The 23347-nt window shown below is 45.9% G+C and overlaps 1 protein-coding gene across 1 annotated transcript in view; it reads left to right on the forward strand.

Moving 5' to 3' along the window:
• LOC127916474 (catenin delta-2-like) overlaps positions 1-23347 on the forward strand; it is a 660130-nt gene that overhangs the window by 548877 nt on the left and 87906 nt on the right. The window contains exon 16 of the mRNA XM_052498259.1: positions 21057-21174. Coding sequence (XP_052354219.1) covers positions 21057-21174 — 118 coding nt within the window. The remainder of the gene's footprint in view (positions 1-21056; positions 21175-23347) is intronic.

Consider the following 23347-nt stretch of genomic DNA (forward strand, 5'->3'; position numbering starts at 1 on the left):
GGTTTCTAGTAGTTACTACTCTAGGTTCCTAGTAGTTACTCTAGGTTTCTAGTAGTTACTCTAGGTTTCTAGTAGTTACTACTCTAGGTTCCTAGTAGTTACTCTAGGTTTCTAGTAGTTACTCTAGGTTTCTAGTAGTTACTACTCCAGGTTCCTAGTAGTTACTCCAGGTAGCTACTAAATTAACATTGATTAATTGTATTCTTTGGATGTTTGAATCCTGTGTGAAATGTGTTCAATAAGGAATTAGCTAGCAAAGTATGCTCATGTATTAGATTGGATTTATTGAGAGTGACACACAATAAATTAGCGTCATTAGCACTAAAGGCTAACGGGCTCATTAACTGATGGAAATTACCTGTTACCTGCCTGAAGAAGGAGAGTGTTTAAGAGTGTGTGTAATCTCAGCATGTCTGCGTTCTCCTGCAGTAGATTTCTGATGATCTGTCTCAGGGGTTTAAGAGGAGAGGTCAGACTATTTCCCCTCCTGTCTCACTGTCTATCTACATCTCACCCCTATCTCTCTCCCCCTTCTCTCTCTCTCCCCCTCTCTCTCCCCTCTCTTTCTCTCACTCTCTTTCTCTCACCCTCTCTCTCTCTCTCTCTCTCTCTCCCTTTTCTCTATCTCTCTCTCCCTCTCTCTCTCACCCGCTCTCTCTCTCTCCCTTTTCTATCTCTCTCCATTTTCTCTCTCACCCTCTCTCTCTCTCACCCACACTCTCTCTCTCTCCCTCTTCTCTCTCTTTCTCTCTCCCTCTCTCTCTACCTTTTCTCACTCTCTCTCCCTTTTCTCTCTCTCTCACCCTCTTTCTCGCTCACTCACCCTCTCTCACTCCATTTTCTCTCTCCCCCCTCTCTCTCACCCTCTCTCTCTCTCTCTCCCGTTTCTCTCTCTCCCCCTCTCTCTCTCTGTCACTCACCCCCTCTCTCTCCCTTTTCTCTCTCTCACCTCTCTCTCTCCCCCTCTCTCTCTCTCTCTCTCTCTCTCTCTCTCTCACCCGCTCTCTCTCTCCCCCTTTTCACTCTCTCTCTCCCCCTCTCTGTCTCTCCCCCTTTCTCTCTCTCTCACCATCTCCCCCCCCCCCCCTCTCACTCTCTCCCCCTCTCTCTTGAAATTCAAGCTGCTATCACCATCTCTCTCGCTCACCCTCTCTCGCTCTCTAATTTTTCTCGCTCTCTCTCTCCCCTCACTCACCCTCTCTACTCTCTCACATCCTCTCTCTCTATCCCTTTTCTCTCTCTCTCTCTCTCTCCCTCTCTCTCCCTCACCCTCTCTCTCTCCCCCTCTCTCTCTCTCACCCTCTCTCACTCTCTCCCTCTCTCTCTCTCGTTACTTTCACTCTCTCTCACCCTCTCTCTCACCCCTTTCTCTTTCTCTCCCCCTTTTCTGTCTCTCACTCTCTCTCTCTCTCTCTCTCTCTCTCTCCCTTTTCTCTATCTCTCTCTCCCTCTCTCTCTCTCACCCGCTCTCTCTCTCTCCCTTTTCTATCTCTCTCTCACCATTTTCTCTCTCTCACCCTCTCTCTCTCACCCACACTCTCTCTCTCCCTCTTCTCTCTCTCTCTCCCTCTATCTCTCTACCTTTTCTCTCTCTCTCTCTCTCTCTCTCTCTCCCTTTTCTCTCTCTCCCCTTTCTCTCTCTCACCCTCTTTCTCACCCCCCTCTCTCTCAGCCTCTCTCTCTCTCCCATTTCTCTCTCTCCCCCTCTCTGTCTCTCCCCCTCTCTCTATCTCTGTCGCTCACCCTCTCTCTCTCCCTTTTCTCTCTCTCACCCTCTCTCTCTCACCCTATATCTCTTACCCTCTCTCTCTCTCCCTCTCTCTCTCACACCCTCTATCTCTTTACCCTCTCTCTCTCTCTCTCTCTCTCTCTCTCTCTCTCTCTCTCTCTCTCTCTCTCACACCCTCGATCTCTCTCTCTCTCCCTTTTCTCTCTCTCTCTCTCTCCCTTTTCTCTCTCTCCCCTTCTCTCTCTCTCTCTCTCTCTCCCCCTCTCTCGCTCTCCCTTTTCTCTCTCTCACCCTCTCTCTCCCTCTTCCTTTTCTCTCCCTCTCCCCTTTCTCTCTCACCTTCTCTCTCTCACCCTCTCTCTCTCACCCTCTCCCTCTCTCTCTCACCCTCTCTCCCTCCTCTATGTCTCTCCCCCTCTCTCCCCCCCCCTCTCTCTCAACCTTTCTCTCTCTCTCTCTCTCTCTCTCTCTCTCTCTCCCCCTCTCTCTCTCTCACCCTCTCGCACCCTCTCTCTTTCTCACCCTCTCTCTCTAACCCTCTCTCCCTCTCTCCCTTTTCTCTCTCTCTCTCCTCCCCCTCTATGTCTCTCTCCTCTCTCTCTCTCTCTCTCTCTCTCTCTCTCTCTCTCTCTCTCTCTCTCTCTCTCTCTCTCTCTCTCTCTCTCTCTCTCTCTCTCTCTCTCTCACTTTGCTTTAATTTCATGATGTAATAGTGTACATATTGCCAAATCGTACTTTGGATTAACATATTTAAAATAGTATTAATAAATATTTTCAACTGGACAACAGTAACAACAATAATCAAGGGTCAAAATAACCATACAATGGGCAATAACAATGGCAAACGCTTCCTAAAACACTTCAGCTAGCAGGCCTTTTTAATCGACCTTGCCTGGGTATCCTCGAAGGATACTGACCTCATTCCGTCAGTAGAAGATGTCAGGTTTTTCTTTTAAAAGTGCTATCCTCAAAATCTTAAATAAGCATGCCCTATTCAAAAAAATGTTGAAACAGGAACAGATATTGCCCGTGGTTCACTCCAGACCTGACTGCCCTTGACCAGCACAAAAACATCCTGTGGTGTTCTGCATTAGAATTGAACAGCCCCCACAATATGCAACTTTTCAGGGAAGTTAGGAACCGATATACACAGGCAGTTAGGAAAGCAGCACAAACTCCAAAAAGTTCTGGGACACTGTAAAGTCCATGTAGAATAAGAGCACCTCCTCCCAGATGCCCACTGCACTAAGGTATAGTGGCGTAAATCCACTATATTTGAGAATTTTAGCTACTAGTGTGCACACAGGCACCTAACTGTAGACAAGATCCCACACCATAAAGTGGGCTGCCTAAATATGATCCCCAATCAGAGACAACGATTAACAGCTGTCTCTGATTGGGAACCATATCAGGCCAACATAGACATAAAAAACCTCTAGACATACAACAACTCTAGACATACATAAAAAGCTAGACATATAAACACCTAGAGTACCCACCCTAGTCACACCCTGAGCTATCCAAAATATATAGAAAACAGAGATATCTAAGGTCAGGGCGTGACATTAACCGCATACTTGTTGTTTGTGTTCATGGACTTTATCTTGTCGTATTGTTTTTCCCCCAAAACCACTTTCCAAGAATAGCAGACCCTCATGCCAAATTGAGTCAAAGGCGTTTTTTAAATCAACCAAGCATGGGAAAACATTGCCTTTGTTTTGGTTTGTTTGTTTGTCAATTAGGATGTGCAGGGGGAATACGTGGTCTGTCGTACGATAATTTGGTAAATAGCCAATTTGACATTTGCTCAGTACATTGTTTTCACTGAGGAGATGTACGAGTCTGCTGTTAATGATGGTGCAGAGGATTTTCACGATGTTGCTGTTGACGCATATCCCACAGTAGTTATTGTGGTCAACTGTGGCTCCACTTTTGTGGATTGGGGTGATCAGTCCTTGGTTCCAAATATTGGGGGAGATGCCAGAGCTAAGGATGATGTTAAAGAGTTTTAGTTTAGCCAATTGGAATTTGTTGTCTGTTTATTTGATCATTTCATTGAGGATACGATCAACACCACAGGCCTTTTGGGGTTGGAGGGTTTTTATTTTGTCCTGTAGTTCTTCAAGGTAATTGGAGAATCCAGTGGGTTCTGGTAGTATTTATTTGATCTGGTAGTATTTATTTGAAATATTTGATTCTAAGATTTGTATTTGATCATGTATATGTTTTTGCTGTATGTTCTTTCTTATAGAGCAAAAATATTGGAGAAGTGGTTGACCCATACATCTCCGTTTTGGATAGATAATTATTCGTGTTGTTGTTTGTTTTTTCCAATTTTCCCAGAAGTGGTTTGAGTCTATGGATTCTTCAATTACATTGAGCTGATTTCTGACGTGCTGTTCCTTCTTTTTCCGTAGTGCATTTCTTTGTTGATTTAGTGATTCACCATAGTGAAGGCATAGACTCAGGTTTTCTGGGTGTCCATGTTTTTGGTTGGACAGGTTTCTCAATTTCTTTCTTAGATTTTTGCATTATTCATTAAACCATTTGTCATTGTTGTTCATTTTCTTCGGTTTTCTATTTGGGATTTTTATTTGTATTGATATGGAAGCTGAGAGGCCAAATATACAGTTTAGGTTTTCTACTGCCAAGTTTACGCCTTCACTTGTACAGTGAAATGTTTTGTCCAAGATGTTGTCTAAAAGGGATTAAATTTGTTGTCGCCTAATTGTTTTTTGGTAGGTTTCCAAACTACATTCCTTCCACCTATAGCATTTCTTAACATTACTAAATTCCTTTGGCTTTGATGCCTCATGATTGAGTCTTGCTCATTTCAAGTAGAGTGTGATTTGGCTGTGGTCTGATAGGGGTGTCAGTGGGCTGACTGTGAACACTCTGAGAGACTCTGGTTTGAGGTCAGTAATAAAGTAGTCTACAGTACTACTGCCAAGAGATGAGCTATAGGTGTACCTACCGTAGGAGTCCCCTCAAAGCCTACAATTGACTATGTACATACCCAGCGTGTGAAAGAGCTGCAGGAGTTGTGACCCGTTTTTGTTGATTATGTTGTCATAGTTGTGCCTAGAGGGGCATATGGGGGAGGGAATGCTGTCACCTCCAGGCAGGTGTTTGTCCCCCTGTGTGCTGAGGGTGTCAGGTTCGTGTCCGGTTCGTGTCCGGTTTAGGTTGCCAGAGACTAGTACATGTCCCTGGGCCTGGAATTGATTGATTTCCCCCTCCCGGATGGAGAAGCTGTCTTCATTAAAGTATGGGGATTCTATTAGGGGGGATATAGGTAGCACACATGAGGACATTTTTCTCTGTTAAGATTTCCTTTTGAATTTCTAGCCAAATGTAAAATGTTCCTGTTTTGATTAATTTAATGGAGTGAGTAAGGTCTGCTCTACACCAAATTAACATCCCCCCTGAGTCCCTTCCCTGTTTCACACATGGTCGTTTGGTGGATGGGACTACCAGCTCTCTGTAACCTAGAGGGCAACCAGTGGGTCCGTCTCCTCTATACCAGGTTTCTTGTAGGATGACAATGTCTGTATTTACAGACACAGGCCTTGGATATTCCAGGGTGAGATAGTGAAGGCTTTGTGTTCCATAAAGTGTCCAATGTTGTTGGTTGTGGTATTTGGCCTCAAGCCAGTAAGTGTGAGCAGAGCCTGCTGAGCATCTAGTACATGCCATTGGCTTGGGCTAGTGTAAGAGTGGTTGCTGGGCCTGTTTTCACACTCATGGCCTGCGCGTATGTGTGACTTCCATGTTGAGGCCCTCTTTGCGGGGGTGGGGTGCATGGGGTGGCCAGGAGGGGCATAGGTCTGATCTGAGGGGGCCTAAATGGGGTGTGGGCATGGTTGACTTGGGGTTGTTGATTGGTTGGGGTGGGGGTGTGTATGTGGCTGGTGGTGTTGTGGTCTGGATGTAGGTCCTCTCGGCGTGAGTTCTCTATGTGTAGGTCCAGGGGGGCAGGTCTGGGAGAGTGTCTCAATGCTCTGGGCGGAGTGTCTATTGATCTGTTGCTCCTGTGTGAGGTGTTGGGGCTGCGTTTGAGAGCGATGTCCTTTAGTGTTCAGGAGAAGAAGGGCATTGCTGCCTTGTAGAGGTGGACCTGGTCATATAGGCTGTTCAAGTCCAGGGTGGAGTGGTGGGCATTGCTGCCTTGTAGAGGTGGACCTGGTCATAGAGGCTGTTCAAGTCCAGGGTGGAGTGGTGGGCATTGCTGCCTTGTAGAGGTGGACCTGGTCATATAGGCTGTTCAAGTCCAGGGTGGAGTGGTGGGCATTGCTGCCTTGTAGAGGTGGACCTGGTCATAGAGGCTGTTCAAGTCCAGGGTGGAGTGGTGGGCATTGCTGCCTTGTAGAGGTGGACCTGGTCATAGAGGCTGTTCAAGTCCAGGGTGGAGTGGTGGGCATTGCTGCCTTGTAGAGGTGGACCTGGTCATAGAGGCTGTTCAAGTCCAGGGTGGAGTGGTGGGCATTGCTGCCTTGTAGAGGTGGACCTGGTCATATAGGCTGTTCAAGTCCAGGGTGGAGTGGTGGGCCAGGGAAACATTTGGTTTTGAGGCACAGTTACGGGAAATGATTGCGTTTACCCGCTGTATTGTGGCACGGTGGAATTATTTTCGTGGTAGCAGGGTGGAGATAACCACTTGTGTATTGGGGAAAATAGAGGAAGCTTTTTCAATCACTCCCTTCAGTGCTGTGGCCACCCTTTCCTGCTGTGTTTTCAGGTCGCCTGTGTGTATTATTATGTGGCTGGGTGAACCTAGTTGGTCCTCAGACAGAAGGTTGAGGGCGCGCTGGGTGTTTGGACACCAGAGTTTAGACACACTGTGTGTTTGGGAAAAAGTTGTTTTTCTTGTATAAATGTCCCATTTCAGTCCATAAGGACAACAATCTGTGTCTTGTGTATGTCCTCAGTGTGTGTTGTCAGGAGGGCTATCAGGGTGGCTGACAGGGGGGGTGCTCAGAGGGGGTGAGATCCTCTGGGCTTGGGGTTCTTCATTTGTCTGTTCTGCTGTGGTGTTGAGGCTATGGTCAGGGTCATGTTGTGGACTGTTCTGCTGTTGTGTCGAGACTTTTGTCGGGAGCTGAGGTGGGCTGTTCTGCTGGCTTCTCTGTGGGGGTGGCCACCTCTCTAGTGGGTTGTTCCCTGTCACACGCCATCCCCCTCAACCTCTCCTCCAGCAGTCTGATCCTCTCCTCTAGTGCTCTGTTCTTCTCCTGCTCTTGCTTTTTATATTGTTGAAGTTGTCTCACCACAGTCCAGAGTGCAGATATGTCTCTTTCTACCTCCAGCTCTCCGGGTCTGGTTAAGGGGTGTTGTTGTGCTGGACTGTTGTCTGGGTCTGGTTAAGGGGTGTTGTTGTGCTGGACTGTTGTCTGGGTCTGGTTAAGGGGTGTTGTTGTGCTGGACTGTTGTCTGGGTCTGGTTAAGGGGTGTTGTTTTGCTGGACTGTTGTCTGGGTCTGGTTAAGGGGTGTTGTTGTGCTGGACTGTTGTCTGGGTCTGGTTAAGGGGTGTTGTTGTGCTGGACTGTTGTCTGGGTCTGGTTAAGGGGTGTTGTTTTGCTGGACTGTTGTCTGGGTCTGGTTAAGGTGTGTTGTTGTGCTGGACTGTTGTCTGGGTCTGGTTAAGGGGTGTTGTTGTACTGGACTGTTGTCTGGGTCTGGTTAAGGGGTGTTGTTTTGCTGGACTGTTGTCTGGGTCTGGTTAAGGGGTGTTGTTGTGCTGGACTGTTGTCTGGGTCTGGTTAAGGGGTGTTGTTGTACTGGACTGTTGTCTGGGTCTGGTTAAGGGGTGTTGTTGTGCTGGACTGTTGTCTGGGTCTGGTTAAGGGGTGTTGTTGTGCTGGACTGTTGTCCGGGTCTGGTTAAGGGGTGTTGTTGTACTGGACTGTTGTCTGGGTCTGGTTAAGGGGTGTTGTTGTACTGGACTGTTGTCTGGGTCTGGTTAAGGGGTGTTGTTGTGCTGGACTGTTGTCTGGGTCTGGTTAAGGGGTGTTGTTGTACTGGACTGTTGTCTGGGTCTGGTTAAGGGGTGTTGTTTTGCTGGACTGTTGTCTGGGTCTGGTTAAGGGGTGTTGTTGTACTGGACTGTTGTCTGGGTCTGGTTAAGGGGTGTTGTTGTACTGGACTGTTGTCTGGGTCTGGTTAAGGGGTGTTGTTGTGCTGGACTGTTGTCTGGGTCTTGTTAAGGGGTGTTGTTTTGCTGGACTGTTGTCTGGGTCTGGTTAAGGGGTGTTGTTGTGCTGGACTGTTGTCTGGGTCTGGTTAAGGGGTGTTGTTGTACTGGACTGTTGTCTGGGTCTGGTTAAGGGGTGTTGTTTTGCTGGACTGTTGTCTGGGTCTGGTTAAGGGGTGTTGTTGTGCTGGACTGTTGTCTGGGTCTGGTTAAGGGGTGTTGTTGTACTGGACTGTTGTCTGGGTCTGGTTAAGGGGTGTTGTTGTGCTGGACTGTTGTCTGGGTCTGGTTAAGGGGTGTTGTTGTACTGGACTGTTGTCTGGGTCTGTGCTGACTGGAATGTAATCACCTGCTGTTCCAGCTCCACCTGCCTTACCTCCAGCTGGGTAGATGTATCCTTTCATTTCAATGAGGGGGTGGTACTCTGTGCTGGGAGGTTGACTTTCCACTTTTGGTTGCTCATCTGTGGGGTTATATAATGAAAAGGTCTGGACTGACCCGCTCGAGGTGAGGGTGTCTTTCTCAAAGGAGAGCTTCTCCTGCTGGGCTAAATATTTGATTATGTAAAAGTCCATCTGAAACGGTTTGGGGTTGCCCTGTACCAATACTGTTCCAGACTTATAGAGATTTATATTAGCTGAGTCAGAGTTCTCATTGTCTAGTACCCTGAGTTTCCACCCCTCGTTAACACCCCCTCTCTTAGAAAAGGGGTAGAGTGCCAATATAGTACTGTGCCATGCCAGGGGATTGTTTGTGGGACATGTTCCGGATAGCATCGGACAATAACATTCATGTATACGCTGATTCGGTGTGCGAGTTTATTAGCAAGTGCATTGGTGTGTGGTACCCACAGTGAATATTAAAATCTTCCCCAACCAGAAACTGTGCATCATTCATGTAACGGCTGTTGGAAGGAGTGGAGGACCAAAGCGTAGCGTGGTACGTGTTCATGTTTATTTATTGAACTGAACACTAAATACAAAAATAACAAGAGAATAAATTAAACCGAAACAGTCCCGTAAGGTGCAAACACTGATACGGAAAACAACTACCCACAAGACACAGGTGGGAAAAGCTACCTAAGTATGGTTCTCAATCCTAGACAACGATCGACAGCTGTCCCTGATTGAGAACCATACCCGGCCAAAACAAAGAAATACAAACACATAGAAAAATAACATAGAATGCACACCCAAATCACACCCTGACCAACCCAAAAATAGAGACATAAAGAGCTCTCTACGGTCAGGTCGTGTCTCTGATTGAGATCCATACTTAGGTAGCCTTTTCCCACCTGTGTCTTGTGGGTAGTTGCTTTCCGTATCAGTGTTTGCACCTTACGGGACTGTTTCGGTTTAATTTATTCTCTTGTTATTTTTGTATTTAGTGTTCAGTTCAAAAAAGCTTGAGACCCCGCCCTGTGCAACTGGGTCCTGGACGTTCTGACGGGCCGCCCCCAGGTGGTGAGGGTATGAATAAGGGAATTTATAAGTTTAAAGTAATGACTAAAGAATTCCACCCTGAAACATAGTTATTAGATTATGTAACATCTATAAGAATAATTACACTGACGTAATTATTATACTATGTAAAGTAAAATGAATTAGAGTGATAGACTAAAGTCCAATAAGGTTTGGTGAAGACAAGTTAAGGGAGAGAAATCTGTGTGTGACTAAGAAAACACAGAGGACAATTGAACTATACATGACCTGACCTGGTTAGAACTCTGAAAAACTTATGACAGGAAAGAGACCCTGTCAACGTCCCTCTAATCTCGGGAGGGAGGGAACGGTATGGAACTGCCAGCTTGGTAGTGATATACGAGGAATGTGGACTGTGGGGAAAGATACATCCCACCTAATGTTTGTGTGTCTGTGTGTGCATGGACAAACTGAAATGGTCCACCCACACAGACAGCGTGGTGAAAAGGGCGCAACATCGCCTCTTCAACCTCAGGAGGCTGAAGAAATTTGGCTTGTCTCCAAAAACACTCGCAAGCTTTTACAGATGCACAATCGAGAGCATCCTGTCGGGCTGTATCACCGCCTGCAGGACACCTACACCACCCGATGTCACAGGAAGACCATAAAGATCATCAAGGACATCGATCAAATCAAATCAAATTTTATTTCTCACATACACATGGTTAGCAGATGTTAATGCGAGTGTAGCGAAATGCTTGTGCTTCTAGTTCCGACAATGCAGTAATGACCAACAAGTAATCTAACTAACAATTCCAAAACTACTACCTTATAGACACAAGTGTAAGGGGATAAAGAATATGTACATAAAGATATATGAATGAGTGATGGTACAGAGCGGCATAGGCAAGATACAGTAGATGGTATTGAGTGTAGTATATACATATGAGATGAGTATGTAAACAAAGTGGCATAGTTAAAGTGGCTAGTGATACATGTATTACATAAGGATGCAGTAGATGATATAGAGTACAGTATATACGTATACATATGAGATGAATAATGTAGGGTATGTAAACATTATATTAGGTAGCATTGTTTAAAGTGGCTAGTGATATATTTTACATCATTTCCCATCAATTCCCATTATTAAAGTGGCTGGAGTTGAGTCAGTGTGTTGGCAGCAGCCACTCAATGTTAGTGGTGGCTGTTTAACAGTCTGATGGCCTTGAGATAGAAGCTGTTTTTCAGTCTCTCGGTCCCAGCTTTGATGCACCTGTACTGACCTCGCTTTCTGGATGATAGCGGGGTGAACAGGCAGTGGCTCGGGTGGTTGTTGTCCTTGATGATCTTTATGGCCTTCCTGTGACATCGGGTGGTGTAGGTGTACTGGAGGGCAGGTAGTTTGCCCCGATGATGCGTTGTGCAGACCTCACTACCCTCTGGAGAGCCTTACGGTTGTGGGCGGAGCAGTTGCCGTACCAGGCGGTGATACAGCCCGACAGGATGCTCTCGTTTGTGCATCTGTAGAAGTTTGTGAGTGCTTTTGGTGACAAGCCGAATTTCTTCAGCCTCCTGAGGTTGAAGAGGCGATGTTGCGCCCTTTTCACCACGCTGTCTGTGTGGGTGGACCATTTCAGTTTGTCTGTGATGTGTACGCCGAGGAACTTAAAACTTACTACCCTCTCCACTACTGTTCCATCGATGTGGATAGGAGGGTGTTCTCTCTGCTGTTTCCTGAAGTCCACAATCATCTCCTTAGTTTTGTTGACGTTGGAAGATGAGGTTGCTGATGTTCCCATTTTTATAATAGTCAGCAAAAAGTGTCTCTTGATTTTGCATAAGGAGCTTCATTTTGTGATATTTTCTTGCCTTATCATTCTTGACATGCACAGGGTACTGTATTTTAATTACCTCTGAACAGCAGAAGGCAGCTTCTAAGGCCTCTCCATTTGGTTGGGGTAGACTGTTCCACTCTCCTGCCATTGTTGGGCTAAAGGGCTTTGACACCTCTCACTTGACACGTTAGTGCTAATTAAAGTTGTATCAAGCTTGGCAGCATTAATTTAGCATTCAGTCCCTATAAAGTAATGTAATGCATTTTTGTTCTTGGCTTTTGGAAATACAATTTTGCTTCAGACTAAACATTACTCACTCAGTTCCAGGTTGGATGGTGTTTTCAGATTTCTCTTGTTTTCCAGAGCATTTGCTGTATAGCATTGGAATAATAATCTTTGGTAGTTGTAAGCCTTCCAGGTGATTCCGTAATTCGGTCCAAAATCAGGTTCTAGGTTTTGAGTTTTGATTTGGAGTGGAGGATAGTATCCTGTATATGTCCTGGTGACATAGTGAAGGTTATGTTGTAGAGGGTAGCATCCGGTATATGTTCCTGACAAAAAAAATCCAAGTTTATCTAACTATGAATCTATCTTTTTTAAGAACATGCTAAAAAATGCAGGAGTTCATCTGATTATGACCTCTCTCTCTCTCTCTTTCTCCCACCCCCTCTCTCTCTCCCCTCTCTCTCCCCTCTCCCCTTTCTCTATTTTCTCTCTCTCTCTCCTTTCTCCCCTTTCTCTCTCCTATCTCCTCTCTCACTCTCTCCTCTCTCCCCTTTCTCTCTCCTATCTCCCTTTGTAACGGTGTTCTTCGTTTGTCGAAAGAGAGTCAGACCGAAATGCAGCGTGGTGGTTACTCATGACTTTAATGAAAAAAGCTACACATGAAATAACTATACAAATACAAAACAACAAACGGAACGTGAAACCTAATTACAGCCTATCTGGTGAAACTACACAGAGACAGGAACAATCACCCACGAAAAACAAAGCAAAACCCAGGCTACCTAAATACGGTTCCCAATCAGAGACAATGAGAATCACCTGACTCTGATTGAGAACCGCCTCAGGCAGCCAACCTATGCTACACCCCTACTCAGCCGCAATCCCAATACCTACAAAACCCCCAATACGAAACATAACATAAACCCATGTCACACCCTGGCCTGACCAAATATATAACAAAAACACAAAACACTATGACCAAGGCGTGACAGAACCCCCCCCTAAGGTGCGGACTCCCGGACGCACCTCAAAACCATAGGGAGGGTCCGGGTGGGCGTCTGTCCATGGTGGCGGTTCCGGCTCGGGACGTGGACCCCACTCCATTAATGTCCTAGTTCTTCCCCTTCGCGTCCTGGGATAATCCACCCTCGCCGCCGACCATGGCCTAATAGTCCTCACCCAGAACCCCACTGAACTGAGGAGCAGCTCGTGACTGAGGGGCAGCTCAGGACTGAGGGGCAGCTCGGGACTGAGGGGCAGCTCGAGACTGAGGGGCAGCCCGGAACTGAGGGGCATCCCGGGACTGAGGGGCAGCCCGGGACTGAGGGGAAGCCCAGTACTGAGAGGAAGCCCAGTACTGAGAGGAAGCCCAGTACTGAGATGAAGCTCAGGCAGGTAGTAGGCTCCGGTAGGTCCTGGCTGGCTGGCGGATCTGGAAGATTCTGGTTGACTAGCAGATCTGGAAGATTCTGGTTGACTGGCAGATCTGGAAGAGACTGGTTGACTGGCAGATCTAGAAGATCATGGCTGACTGGCGGATCTAGCTGCTCTATGCAGACTGACAGCTTCTTGCAGACTGACAGCTCTGGCTGCTCCATGCAGGCTGACAGCTACTCGGAGACTGACAACTCCTTGCAGACTGACAGCTCCTTGCAGACTGACAGCTCTGGCTGCTTCATGCAGACTGACAGCTCTGGCTGCTTCATACAGACTGACAGCTCTGGCTGCTTCATACAGACTGACAGCTCTGGCTGCTCCATGCAGGCTGACAGCTCTGACTGCTCCATGCAGACTGACATCTCTGGCTGCTTCATACAGACTGACAGCTCAGGCTGCTCCGAACAGGCAGGAGGCTCCGGCAGCGCTGTAGAGGAGGAAGGCTCTGATAGCGCTGAACAGGCGGGAGACTCCGACATCGCAGGAGAGGAGAAAGGCTCTGATAGCGCTGAACAGACAGGAGACTCCAGCAGCGCTGTAGAGGAGGAAGGCTCTGATAGCGCTGAACAGGTGGGAGACTCCGACAGCGCAGGAGGGAAGGAAGGCTCTGATAGCGCTGAACAGACAGGAGATTCCAGCAGCGCTGTAGAGGAGGAAGGCTCTGGTAGCGCTGAACAGGCGGGAGACTCCGACATCGCAGGAGAGGAGAAAGGCTCTGATAGCGCTGAACAGACAGGAGACTCCAGCAGCGCTGTAGAGTAGGAAGGCTCTGATAGCGCTTAATAGGCGGGAGACTCCGACAGCGCAGGAGGGAAGGAAGGCTCTGATAGCGCTGAACAGACAGGAGACTCCGACAGCACAGGAGAGGCGAGGCGCACTGTAGGCCTGATGCGTGGTGCTGGCACTGGTGATACTGGAGCGAGGACACGCACAGGAAGCCTGGTGCGGGGAGCTGCTATCGGAGGACTGGTGTGTGGAGGTGGCTCTGGATAGACCGGACCGTGCAGGCGCACTGGAGCTCTTGAGCACCGAGCCTGCCCAACCTTACCTGGCTCGATGCCCACTCTAGCCCGGCCAATACGAAGGGCTGGTATGAACCGCACCGGGCTATGCACCCGCACTGGAAACACCGTGCGCTCCATAGCTTAACACGGTGTCAGCCCGGTCTCTCTAGCCCCCCGGTAAGCACAGGGAGTTTGCGCAGGTCTCCTACCTGGCGTAGCCATACTCCCTGTAAGCCCACCCCCAATAATTTTTTTGGGCTGCTTTTCGGGCGTCCATCCGCGTCGCCGTGCTGCCTCCTCATACCAGCGCCTCTCCGCTTTTCCGCCTCTAGTTCTTCCTTGGGTCGGCGATATTCTCCAGGCTGAGCCCAGGGTCCTTTTCCGTCTAATATCTCCTCCCAAGGTCAATTCTCCAAGTGGTGCAGCCTCTCCCACTGCAGCTGCTCCTCACGATTAACAGGGAGAGTAGGCTCAGGTCTGACTCCTGACTCTGCTACTCTCTCCCTGAGCCCTCCCCCAATAAATATTTTGGGGTGACTTTCGGGTTTCGCTCTGTGCCGCCGTGTCTTTCTCTTCGACTCCATTCTCCTATAGCCCTCTTCGCACTGCTCCAGCGAATCCCAGGCGGGCTCCGGCACTCTCTCTGGGTCGACCGCCCACCTGTCTATTTCTTCCCACGTAGTATACTCCATACTTCTGCTGTCCATAACGTCCTCCCTTCGCTGCTCATGCTGTCGCTGCTTGTTAACACGCTGCTTGGTCCGTGTGTGGTGGGTGATTCTGTAACGGCGTTCATCGTTTGTCGAAAGAAAGTCGGACCGAAATGCAGCGTGGTGGTTACTCATGACTTTAATTAAAAAAGCGACACATGAAATAACTATACAAATACAAAACAACAAACGGAACGTGAAACCTAATTACAGCCTATCTGGTGAAACTACACAGAGACAGGAACAATCACCCACGAAATACAAAGCAAAACCCAGGCTACCTAAATACGGTTCCCAATCAGAGACAACGAGAATCACCTGACTCTGATTGACAACCGCCTCAGGCAGCCAACCTATGCTACAACCCTACTCAGCCGCAATCCCAATACCTACAAAACCCCCAATACGAAACACAACATAAACCCATGTCACACCCTGGCCTGACCAAATATATAACGAAAACACAAAACACTATGACCAAGGCGTGACACCCTTCTCACTCTCTCCTCTCTCCCCTTTCTCTCTCCTATCTCCCCTCTCACTCTCTCCTCTCTCCCCTTTCTCTCTCCTATCTCCTCTCTCACTCTCTCCTCTCTCCCCTTTCTCTCTCCCGTTTATCTCTCCTATCTCCCCTCTCTCTCCTCTCTCCCCTTTCTCTCTCCTATCTCCCCTCTCACTCTCTCCCCTCTCCCCTTTCTCTCTCCTCTCTCCCTTTCTCTCTCCCCTCTCCCTTTTCTCTCTCCTATATCCCCTTTCTCTATCCCTCCCTCTCTCTCTCAGTTGATAGCTGTGTAATATAGACAGATAGCTGTGTAATATAGACAGACAGTGTGTGCCTGTGAATCAGACTCTGCCAGTATAGTCAATCAATCAAATGTATTAATAGAGCCCTTTTGAACAACAGCAGGTGTCACAAAGTGCTTCTACAGAAATCAAGCCTCTCTATTGTCTTTCTACCATAGTGATGGTGTCGTATATCAGATTGAGACGTAGGCTGAATATGTCACGTCAGAGACCATACAGTCTGTTTCTAGCTTATTACACATTCCACACCACCATGTTCCTCAAACATTGTTTCTCAACCTTTCATTAAACCAGGAATCGGCCAGCTTGGGCCATTGTTCCTAGGGGGATCGCTCAAGTTATAATTAGCACTTGAGACGTGACTAAATCAGTGTGAACTCTGAACTATGACAACTCTGCAGCCATGTTAATTAAAGTTGAGACAATGGTCTACGTGTCTTCCTCCTGGTGGAGCTGATGATAGGCTCTATCGACAATCTACCCACAGCAGAAGGAGATGAGACCAGGGCTGTGTCCTCTCCACTGGATTAGAAGTGTGTGTGTGTGTGTGTGTGTGCGTGTGTGTGTGTGTGTGTGTGTGTGTGTGTGTGTGTGTGTGTGTGTGTGTGTGTGTGTGTGTGTGTGTGTGTGTGTGTGTGTGTGTGTGTGTGTGTGTGTGTGTGTGTGTGTGTGTGTGTGTGTGTGTGTGTGTGTGTGTGTGTATCCTTACAGCTTCATTAAAAACTAGATGTCTTCCCACGCACACACCAAGCTGGCTATGAATGGAAACACACCTTTTATAACCCGTCTCTACTCAATAACAACACTGTTTATAACCCATCTCTACTCAATAACAACACTGTTTATAACCCGTCTCTACTCAATAACAACACTGTTTATAACCCATCTCTACTCAATAACAACACTGTTTATAACCCATCTCTACTCAATAACAACACTGTTTATAACCCATCTCTACTCAATAACAACACTGTTTATAACCCATCTCTACTCAATAACAGCACTGTTTATAACCCATCTCTACTCAATAACAACACTGTTTATAACCCATCTCTACTCAATAACAACACTGTTTATAACCCATCTCTACTCAATAACAACACTGTTTATAACCCATCTCTACTCAATAACAACACTGTTTATAACCCATCTCTACTCAATAACAACACTGTTTATAACCCATCTCTACTCAATAACAACACTGTTTATAACCCATCTCTACTCAATAACAACACTGTTTATAACCCATCTCTACTCAATAACAACACTGTTTATAACCCATCTCTACTCAATAACAACACTGTTTATAACCCATCTCTACTCAATAACAACACTGTTTATAACCCATCTCTACTCAATAACCACACTGTTGCATAGCAATGATAGAGTATTTGAATAATCAAATGTGAGCTTTTGAATATGAATAAGGTTTGAGGTTGATCAGGTTGATGAATCTGCCTATTTAAACATGTACATGTACTGTACATTTTAATAATTTAGCAGACACTCTCATCCAGAGTGACTTACAGTTAGTGAGTACATATTTTCATTCGTAATTGATCAAAACAAGGTGTCAGACTTATTTCAGATTAATCCCAATAATATACTTGAGGTGAATTGATATCAGAGTTTAAATCAGGCAGAACTAAAGTGTTGGTTGACAGCGAGACCAGAGTCCGTCTATGGGTCTGTATTCTACTGTATAATATGCAGGGTGGGCATGGTTACTTTCCAAATGTAATCCGTTACAGTTATTAGTCCAAAATTGTAATTAGTAACGTAACTTTTGGATTACCAAAAAACTCAGTAACGTAATCTGATTACATTCAGTTACTTTTAGATTACTTTCCCCTTAAGCGGCATTAGAAAAAGAGAAAAAATGTCTGTTACCAATTGAACAACATCTATTACAGGATAAATCAATGTTAAAGTTTACATAGCTGGTCATATATGGATGTTACATGTTAAATTATAGGTTGGTTATGTAGGCTTCTTCTAACCCATCGCTTTCTACTACATATAATATGATTATATCTTTACATTAAAAACCAAAGTCTATCAGAATTCCAGTCATTCCAATAAATGTTATACCCCTTGATCTTCAAGAATAGGACTTGGAAATATGGAAGAATAGATTAGCCAAATTGTTTTACTTGAGCATAACCCCAAAACGAAGGACTAATTAGCCAGCCCTACTTGTTTATGATTTTGTTGTCATGGAGGACTGATTGGTGTCATTGATTCAAGGTGAAAATAAATGCTGCGCTCATGGAATGGCCTGCTTTGAGCACTACTGAAGAAAAAAAAGCCCCACTTGTATTCCATAGGCTGGGATCTGCACTATGCAGCTGTTATTCCATAGGCTGGGATCCGCACTATGCAGCTGTTGTTCCATAGGCTGGGATCTGCACTATACAGCTGTTGTTCCATAGGCTGGGATCTGCACTATACAGCTGTTATTCCATAGGCTGGGATCTGCACTATGCAGCTGTTATTCCATAGGCTGGGATCTTATACAGCTGTGATTCCATAGGCTGGGATCTGCACTATGCAGCTGTTATTCCATAGGCTGGGATCTGCACTATGCAGCGTTATTCCATAGGCTGGGATCTGCACTATGCAGCTGTTATTCCATAGGCTGGGATCTATGCAGCTGTTGTTCCATAGGCTGGGATCTCCAGCTGTTGTTCCATAGGCTGGGATCTGCACTATACAGCTGTTATTCCATAGGCTGGGATCTGCACTATGAAGCTGTTATTCCATAGGCTGGGATCTGCACTATACAGCTGTTATTCCATAGGCTGGGATCCTCACTATGCAGCTGTTATTCTATAGGCTGGGATCTGCACTATGCGGCTGTTATTCCATAGGCTGGGATCTGCACTATGCAGCTGTTATTCCATAGGCTGGGATCTGCACTATGCAGCTGTTATTCCATAGGCTGGGATCTGCACTATGCAGCTGTTATTCCATAGGCTGGGATCTGCACTAACAGCTGTTATTCCATGGCTGGGATCTGCACTACAGCTGTTGTTCCATAGGCTGGGATCTGCAAACAGCTGTTGTTCCATAGGCTGGGATCTGCACTATGCAGCTGTTATTCCATAGGCTGGGATCTGCACTATACAGCAGTTATTCCATAGGCTGGGATCTGCACTATGCAGCTGTTATTCCATAGGCTGGGATCTGCACTATACAGCTGTTATTCCATAGGCTGGGATCTGCACTATGCAGTTGTTATTCCATAGGCTGGGATCTGCACTATGCAGCTGTTATTCCATAGGCTGGGATCTGCACTATGCAGCTGTTATTCCATAGGCTGGGATCTGCACTATGCAGCTGTTGCAAGAGCGCATTTTACACTGGCTGTCCACTGGTTTCAAAAACAAGGATTGATAGGCAGCTTAAACTTCTGTAATTCAACCATTATTGAGTTGAAATACACATTTAGATTTGTGAACAGCCCTCCACAACAACCCCAATCCGTAAAGCAGAAATAGCTAAATGAGAGAGCAGCAGTCTGATTCACATCAATGCACTATGTAGATATCAATAATAAGTGATATCTGTAGACTACACCCCTGCTGTCATCATTACATCCAAGTGTTTATTCAAGTTGGATCATCTTTGGATGCCGACGGCAGTCACACCATTTGAAGACACAGCTTGGACTGTAGCCCACAAAACCCTATTCCTGCTCTTTTCCCACAATCCATCAAACACATTTGGTGTGTCATCATAGTGGTCTCTGACTTGTAGTCAGACTCAATCAGGTGGAACACACTTCAACTTGCACCTTTTTTAATGCTGATTTGAATGTAATTGAGTAAAACAGTGTCAAAGATTTTTTTCGCAAACATCCTTTCTGTATTTAAAAGTGATCCTTGTGTAACGGCGTTCTTCGTTTGTCGAAAGAGAGTCGGACCGAAATGCAGCGTGGTGGTTACTCATGTCTTTAATAAAGAAACGACGATACATGAAATAACTTATAGAAACAAAACAACAAACGGAACATGAAACCTAATGCAGCCTATCTGGTGAACACTACACAGAGACAGGAACAATCACCCACGAAATACAAAGTGAAACCCAGGCTACCTAAATACGGTTCCCAGTCAGAGACAACGAGAATCACCTGACTCTGATTGAGAACCGCCTCAGGCAGCCAAACCTATGCAACACCCCTACTCAGCCGCAATCCCAATAACTACAAAACCCCAATACGAAATACCACAAAATAAACCCATGTCACACCCTGGCCTGACCAAATATATAACGAAACACAAAACACTATGACCAAGGCGTGACACCTTGAAGTAATCATCTGGTTTCTCAAAAGTATCTGTAATCCGATTACAATATTTTTACTGGCAACGTAACGGATTACAGTTACAGTTTTTTGTAATCTCTAACATGTAATTCGTTACTCCCAACCCTGATAATATGTATGTTTGCTATTCAGAGAGCGGAGGAGATGACTTGAGCTTTCGTGTCAACACAAAGCCCAGAGCTGACTGTCTGTCTGCTAATAACTAAAACACAGGATTGGCTCCAGTACAATCTGATAGGATGATGGATTCTGCTCTCACTTCATTTTCCTGACTGATGAATGGCTTAATTAATTCATACACTACATGACCAAAGGTATGCGGACAGCTGCTTGTCAAACATCTCATTCCAAAATCATGGGCATTAATATAGAGTTGGTCCCTGCCCTTTGTTGCTGTTACAGCCTCCACTCTTCTGGAAAAGCTCTCCACTAAATGTTGGAACATTGCTGCGGGGACTTGCTTCAATTCAGCCACAAGAGCATGAGGGAGGTCGTGCACTGATGTTGGGTGATTAGGCCTGGTTCGCAGTCGGTGTTCCAATTCATCCCAAAGGTGTTCGATGGGGTTGAGGTCAGGTCAGGGCTCTGTGCAGGCCAGTCAAGTTCTTCCCCACCAATCTCAACAAACCATAGCTGTATGGACCTTGCATTTTGCATTGTCATGCCCCCATGCAGGAAAGAGCCTTCCCCAAAGTTGGGAGCACAGAATCGTCTAGAATGTATGCTGTTAAATGAATGTATGCCCTTCACTGGAACTAAGGGGCCAAGCCCGAACCATGAAAAACAGCCCTTGACCATTATTCCTCCTCCACCAAACTTTACAGTTGGCACTATGCATTCAGGCAGGAAGCGTTCTAATGGCAACCGCCAAACCCAGATTAGTCCGTCGGAATGTCAGATGGTAAAGTGTGATTCGTCACTCCAGAGAACGCGTTTCCACTGCTCCAGTGTCCAATGGAAGGAGAGGGATGTGTTACACCGGTAAATATATACATTTCTGCCTCTGTCATCTGGGAATTGCATTGAATTAAATGTTACAATTGATTGGGCTCTGAATGCGCTGTAAACAGAGCCAGGTGATATATGTAGTGTGTATTATTATCCAATGGGAGATTGCATGGTGCGAGGTTCAGACGGCTTCAGCCCCATGGGTACCTGGCTGAGACAGATACGGACACTTGTACTCATATAAATGCAGCTTTGCAGGCACATGATGTGGCACGCAGATACACACATTATCATTAACACACTGACTTTTGTTCTGGTTCGATTCTTCGTATAAACATCATTCCCAAAGTTATAGAGAGCCACGTTGGTCTCAGACCCCACACACTGTCTGACCTGTCCCCCATCCTTCTGTGTTTCAGGAATGTGAGTTCTGCAGGAGAGGAGGCCAGGAGGAGGATGAGAGAGTGTGACGGGCTGACAGACGCTCTCCTCTACGTCATACAGACCGCTTTGGGCAGCAACGACATTGACAGCAAGGTGTGTGTAGTTTGTATGTGTGCGTGCGTGCGTGCGTGTGTGTGTGTGTGTGTGTGTGTGTGTGTGTGTGTGTGTGTGTGTGTGTGTGTGTGTGTGTGTGTGTGTGTGTGTGTGTGTGTGTGTGTGTGTGTGTGTGTGTGTGTGTGTGTGTGTGTGTGTGTGTGTGTGTGTGTGTCCATCAGTTCAATAGTAGATCAACAGCTTTGTGCATGGCTACCTTCTCAAGGTTGCTGCAGCGCAGTCTCTCTAAATGGCATTTCTTAATCATTGTCTAACATCCCACCCATCTCTGCTGTCTGCCCAATCATAGGAGGGCTCTGATGTCTCCCCAGTAATAATGATTGATTGGCAAGCACTGGGGCCAATGGCCATTGTCATTGACTGGTCCCAAGTTATTAGCAGACATAGACAGACTTTCTGTCCTCCTGGTCTCTTTTTCTTTCTTCCCCTATTCTGTCTTTCTATTTCATACCTACTTTCTTTCTCTACCTTTATCATGTCACTCTGTTCAAAAAGGGAAATGAAAGGGGATGAAATCTGTTGTTTACCTCTGGAGTTGTTTACCTCTGGAGTTCTTTACCTCTGGAGTTCTTTACCTCTGGAGTTCTTTACCTGTTGTTTACCTCTGGAGTTGTTTACCTGTGGAGTTGTTTACCTGTTGTTTACCTCTGGAGTTGTTTACCTGTGGAGTTGTTTACCTGTGGAGTTGTTTACCTGTGGAGTTGTTTACCTCTGGAGTTGTTTACCTGTGGAGTTGTTTACCTCTGGAGTTGTTTACCTGTTGTTTACTTCTGGAGTTGTTTACCTGTGGAGTTGTTTACCTGTTGTTTACCTGTGGAGTTGTTTACCTGTTGTTTACCTCTGGAGTTGTTTACCTGTGGAGTTGTTTACCTGTTGTTTACCCGTGGAGTTGTTTACCTGTTGTTTACCTCTGGAGTTGTTTACCTGTGGAGTTGTTTACTTGTTGTTTACCTCTGGAGTTGTTTACCTGTGGAGTTGTTTACCTCTGGAGTTGTTTATCTGTTGTTTATCTCTGGTGTTGTTCAATTGTGGACTTATTTACATGTTGTTTAACTCTGGAGTTGTTTACCTGTTGTTCACCTCTGGGGTTGTTTACATGTTGTTTACCTATGGATTTGTTTACCTGTTGTTTACCTGTGGATTTGTTTACCTGTTGTTTTCCTCTGGAGTTGTTTACATGTTTACCTATGGAGTTGTTAACCTGTGGAATTGTTTACCTCTGGAGTTGTTTACCTCTGGAGTTGTTTACCTGTTGTTTACCTCTGGAGTTGTTTACCTGTGGAGTTATTTACCTGTTGTTTACCTCTGGAGTTGTTTACCTGTGGAGTTGTTTACCTGTTGTTTACCTCTGGAGTTGTTTACCTGTGGAGTTGTTTACATGTTGTTTACCTCTGGAGTTGTTTACCTGTGGAGTTGTTTACTTGTTGTTTACCTATGGAGTTGTTTACCTGTGGAGTTGTTTACCTGTTGTTTACTTCTGGAGTTGTTTACCTCTGGAGTTGTTTATCTGTTGTTTATCTCTGGAGTTGTTAACCTGTGGAATTGTTTACCTCTGGAGTTGTTTACCTCTGGAGTTGTTTACCTCTGGAGTTGTTTACCTGTTGTTTACCTCTGGAGTTGTTTACCTGTTGTTTACCTCTGGAGTTGTTTACCTGTAGAGTTGTTTACCTGTTGTTTACCTCTGGAGTTGTTTACCTGTTGTTTACCTGTGGAGTTGTTTACATGTTGTTTACCTCTGGAGTTGTTTACCTGTGGAGTTGTTTACTTGTTGTTTATCTCTGGAGTTGTTTACCTGTGGAGTTGTTTACCTGTTGTTTACCTCTGGAGTTGTTTACCTGTGGAGTTGTTTACCTGTTGTTTACCCGTGGAGTTGTTTACATGTTGTTTACCTGTTGTTTACCCGTGGAGTTGTTTACATGTTGTTTACCTCTGGAGTTGTTTACCTGTGGAGTTGTTTATTTGTTGTTTTCCTCTGGAGTTGTTTACCTGTGGAGTTGTTTATCTGTTGTTTATCTCTGGTGTTGTTCAATTGTGGAGTTGTTTACCTGTTGTTTAACTCTGGAGTTGTTTACCTGTTGTTCACCTCTGGGGTTGTTTACATGTTGTTTACCTGTGGATTTGTTTACCTGTTGTTTACCTGTGGATTTGTTTA

The sequence above is a fragment of the Oncorhynchus keta genome, chromosome 4 (genome assembly GCF_023373465.1).
Source record: "Oncorhynchus keta strain PuntledgeMale-10-30-2019 chromosome 4, Oket_V2, whole genome shotgun sequence".
Classification (NCBI taxonomy): domain Eukaryota; kingdom Metazoa; phylum Chordata; class Actinopteri; order Salmoniformes; family Salmonidae; genus Oncorhynchus; species Oncorhynchus keta.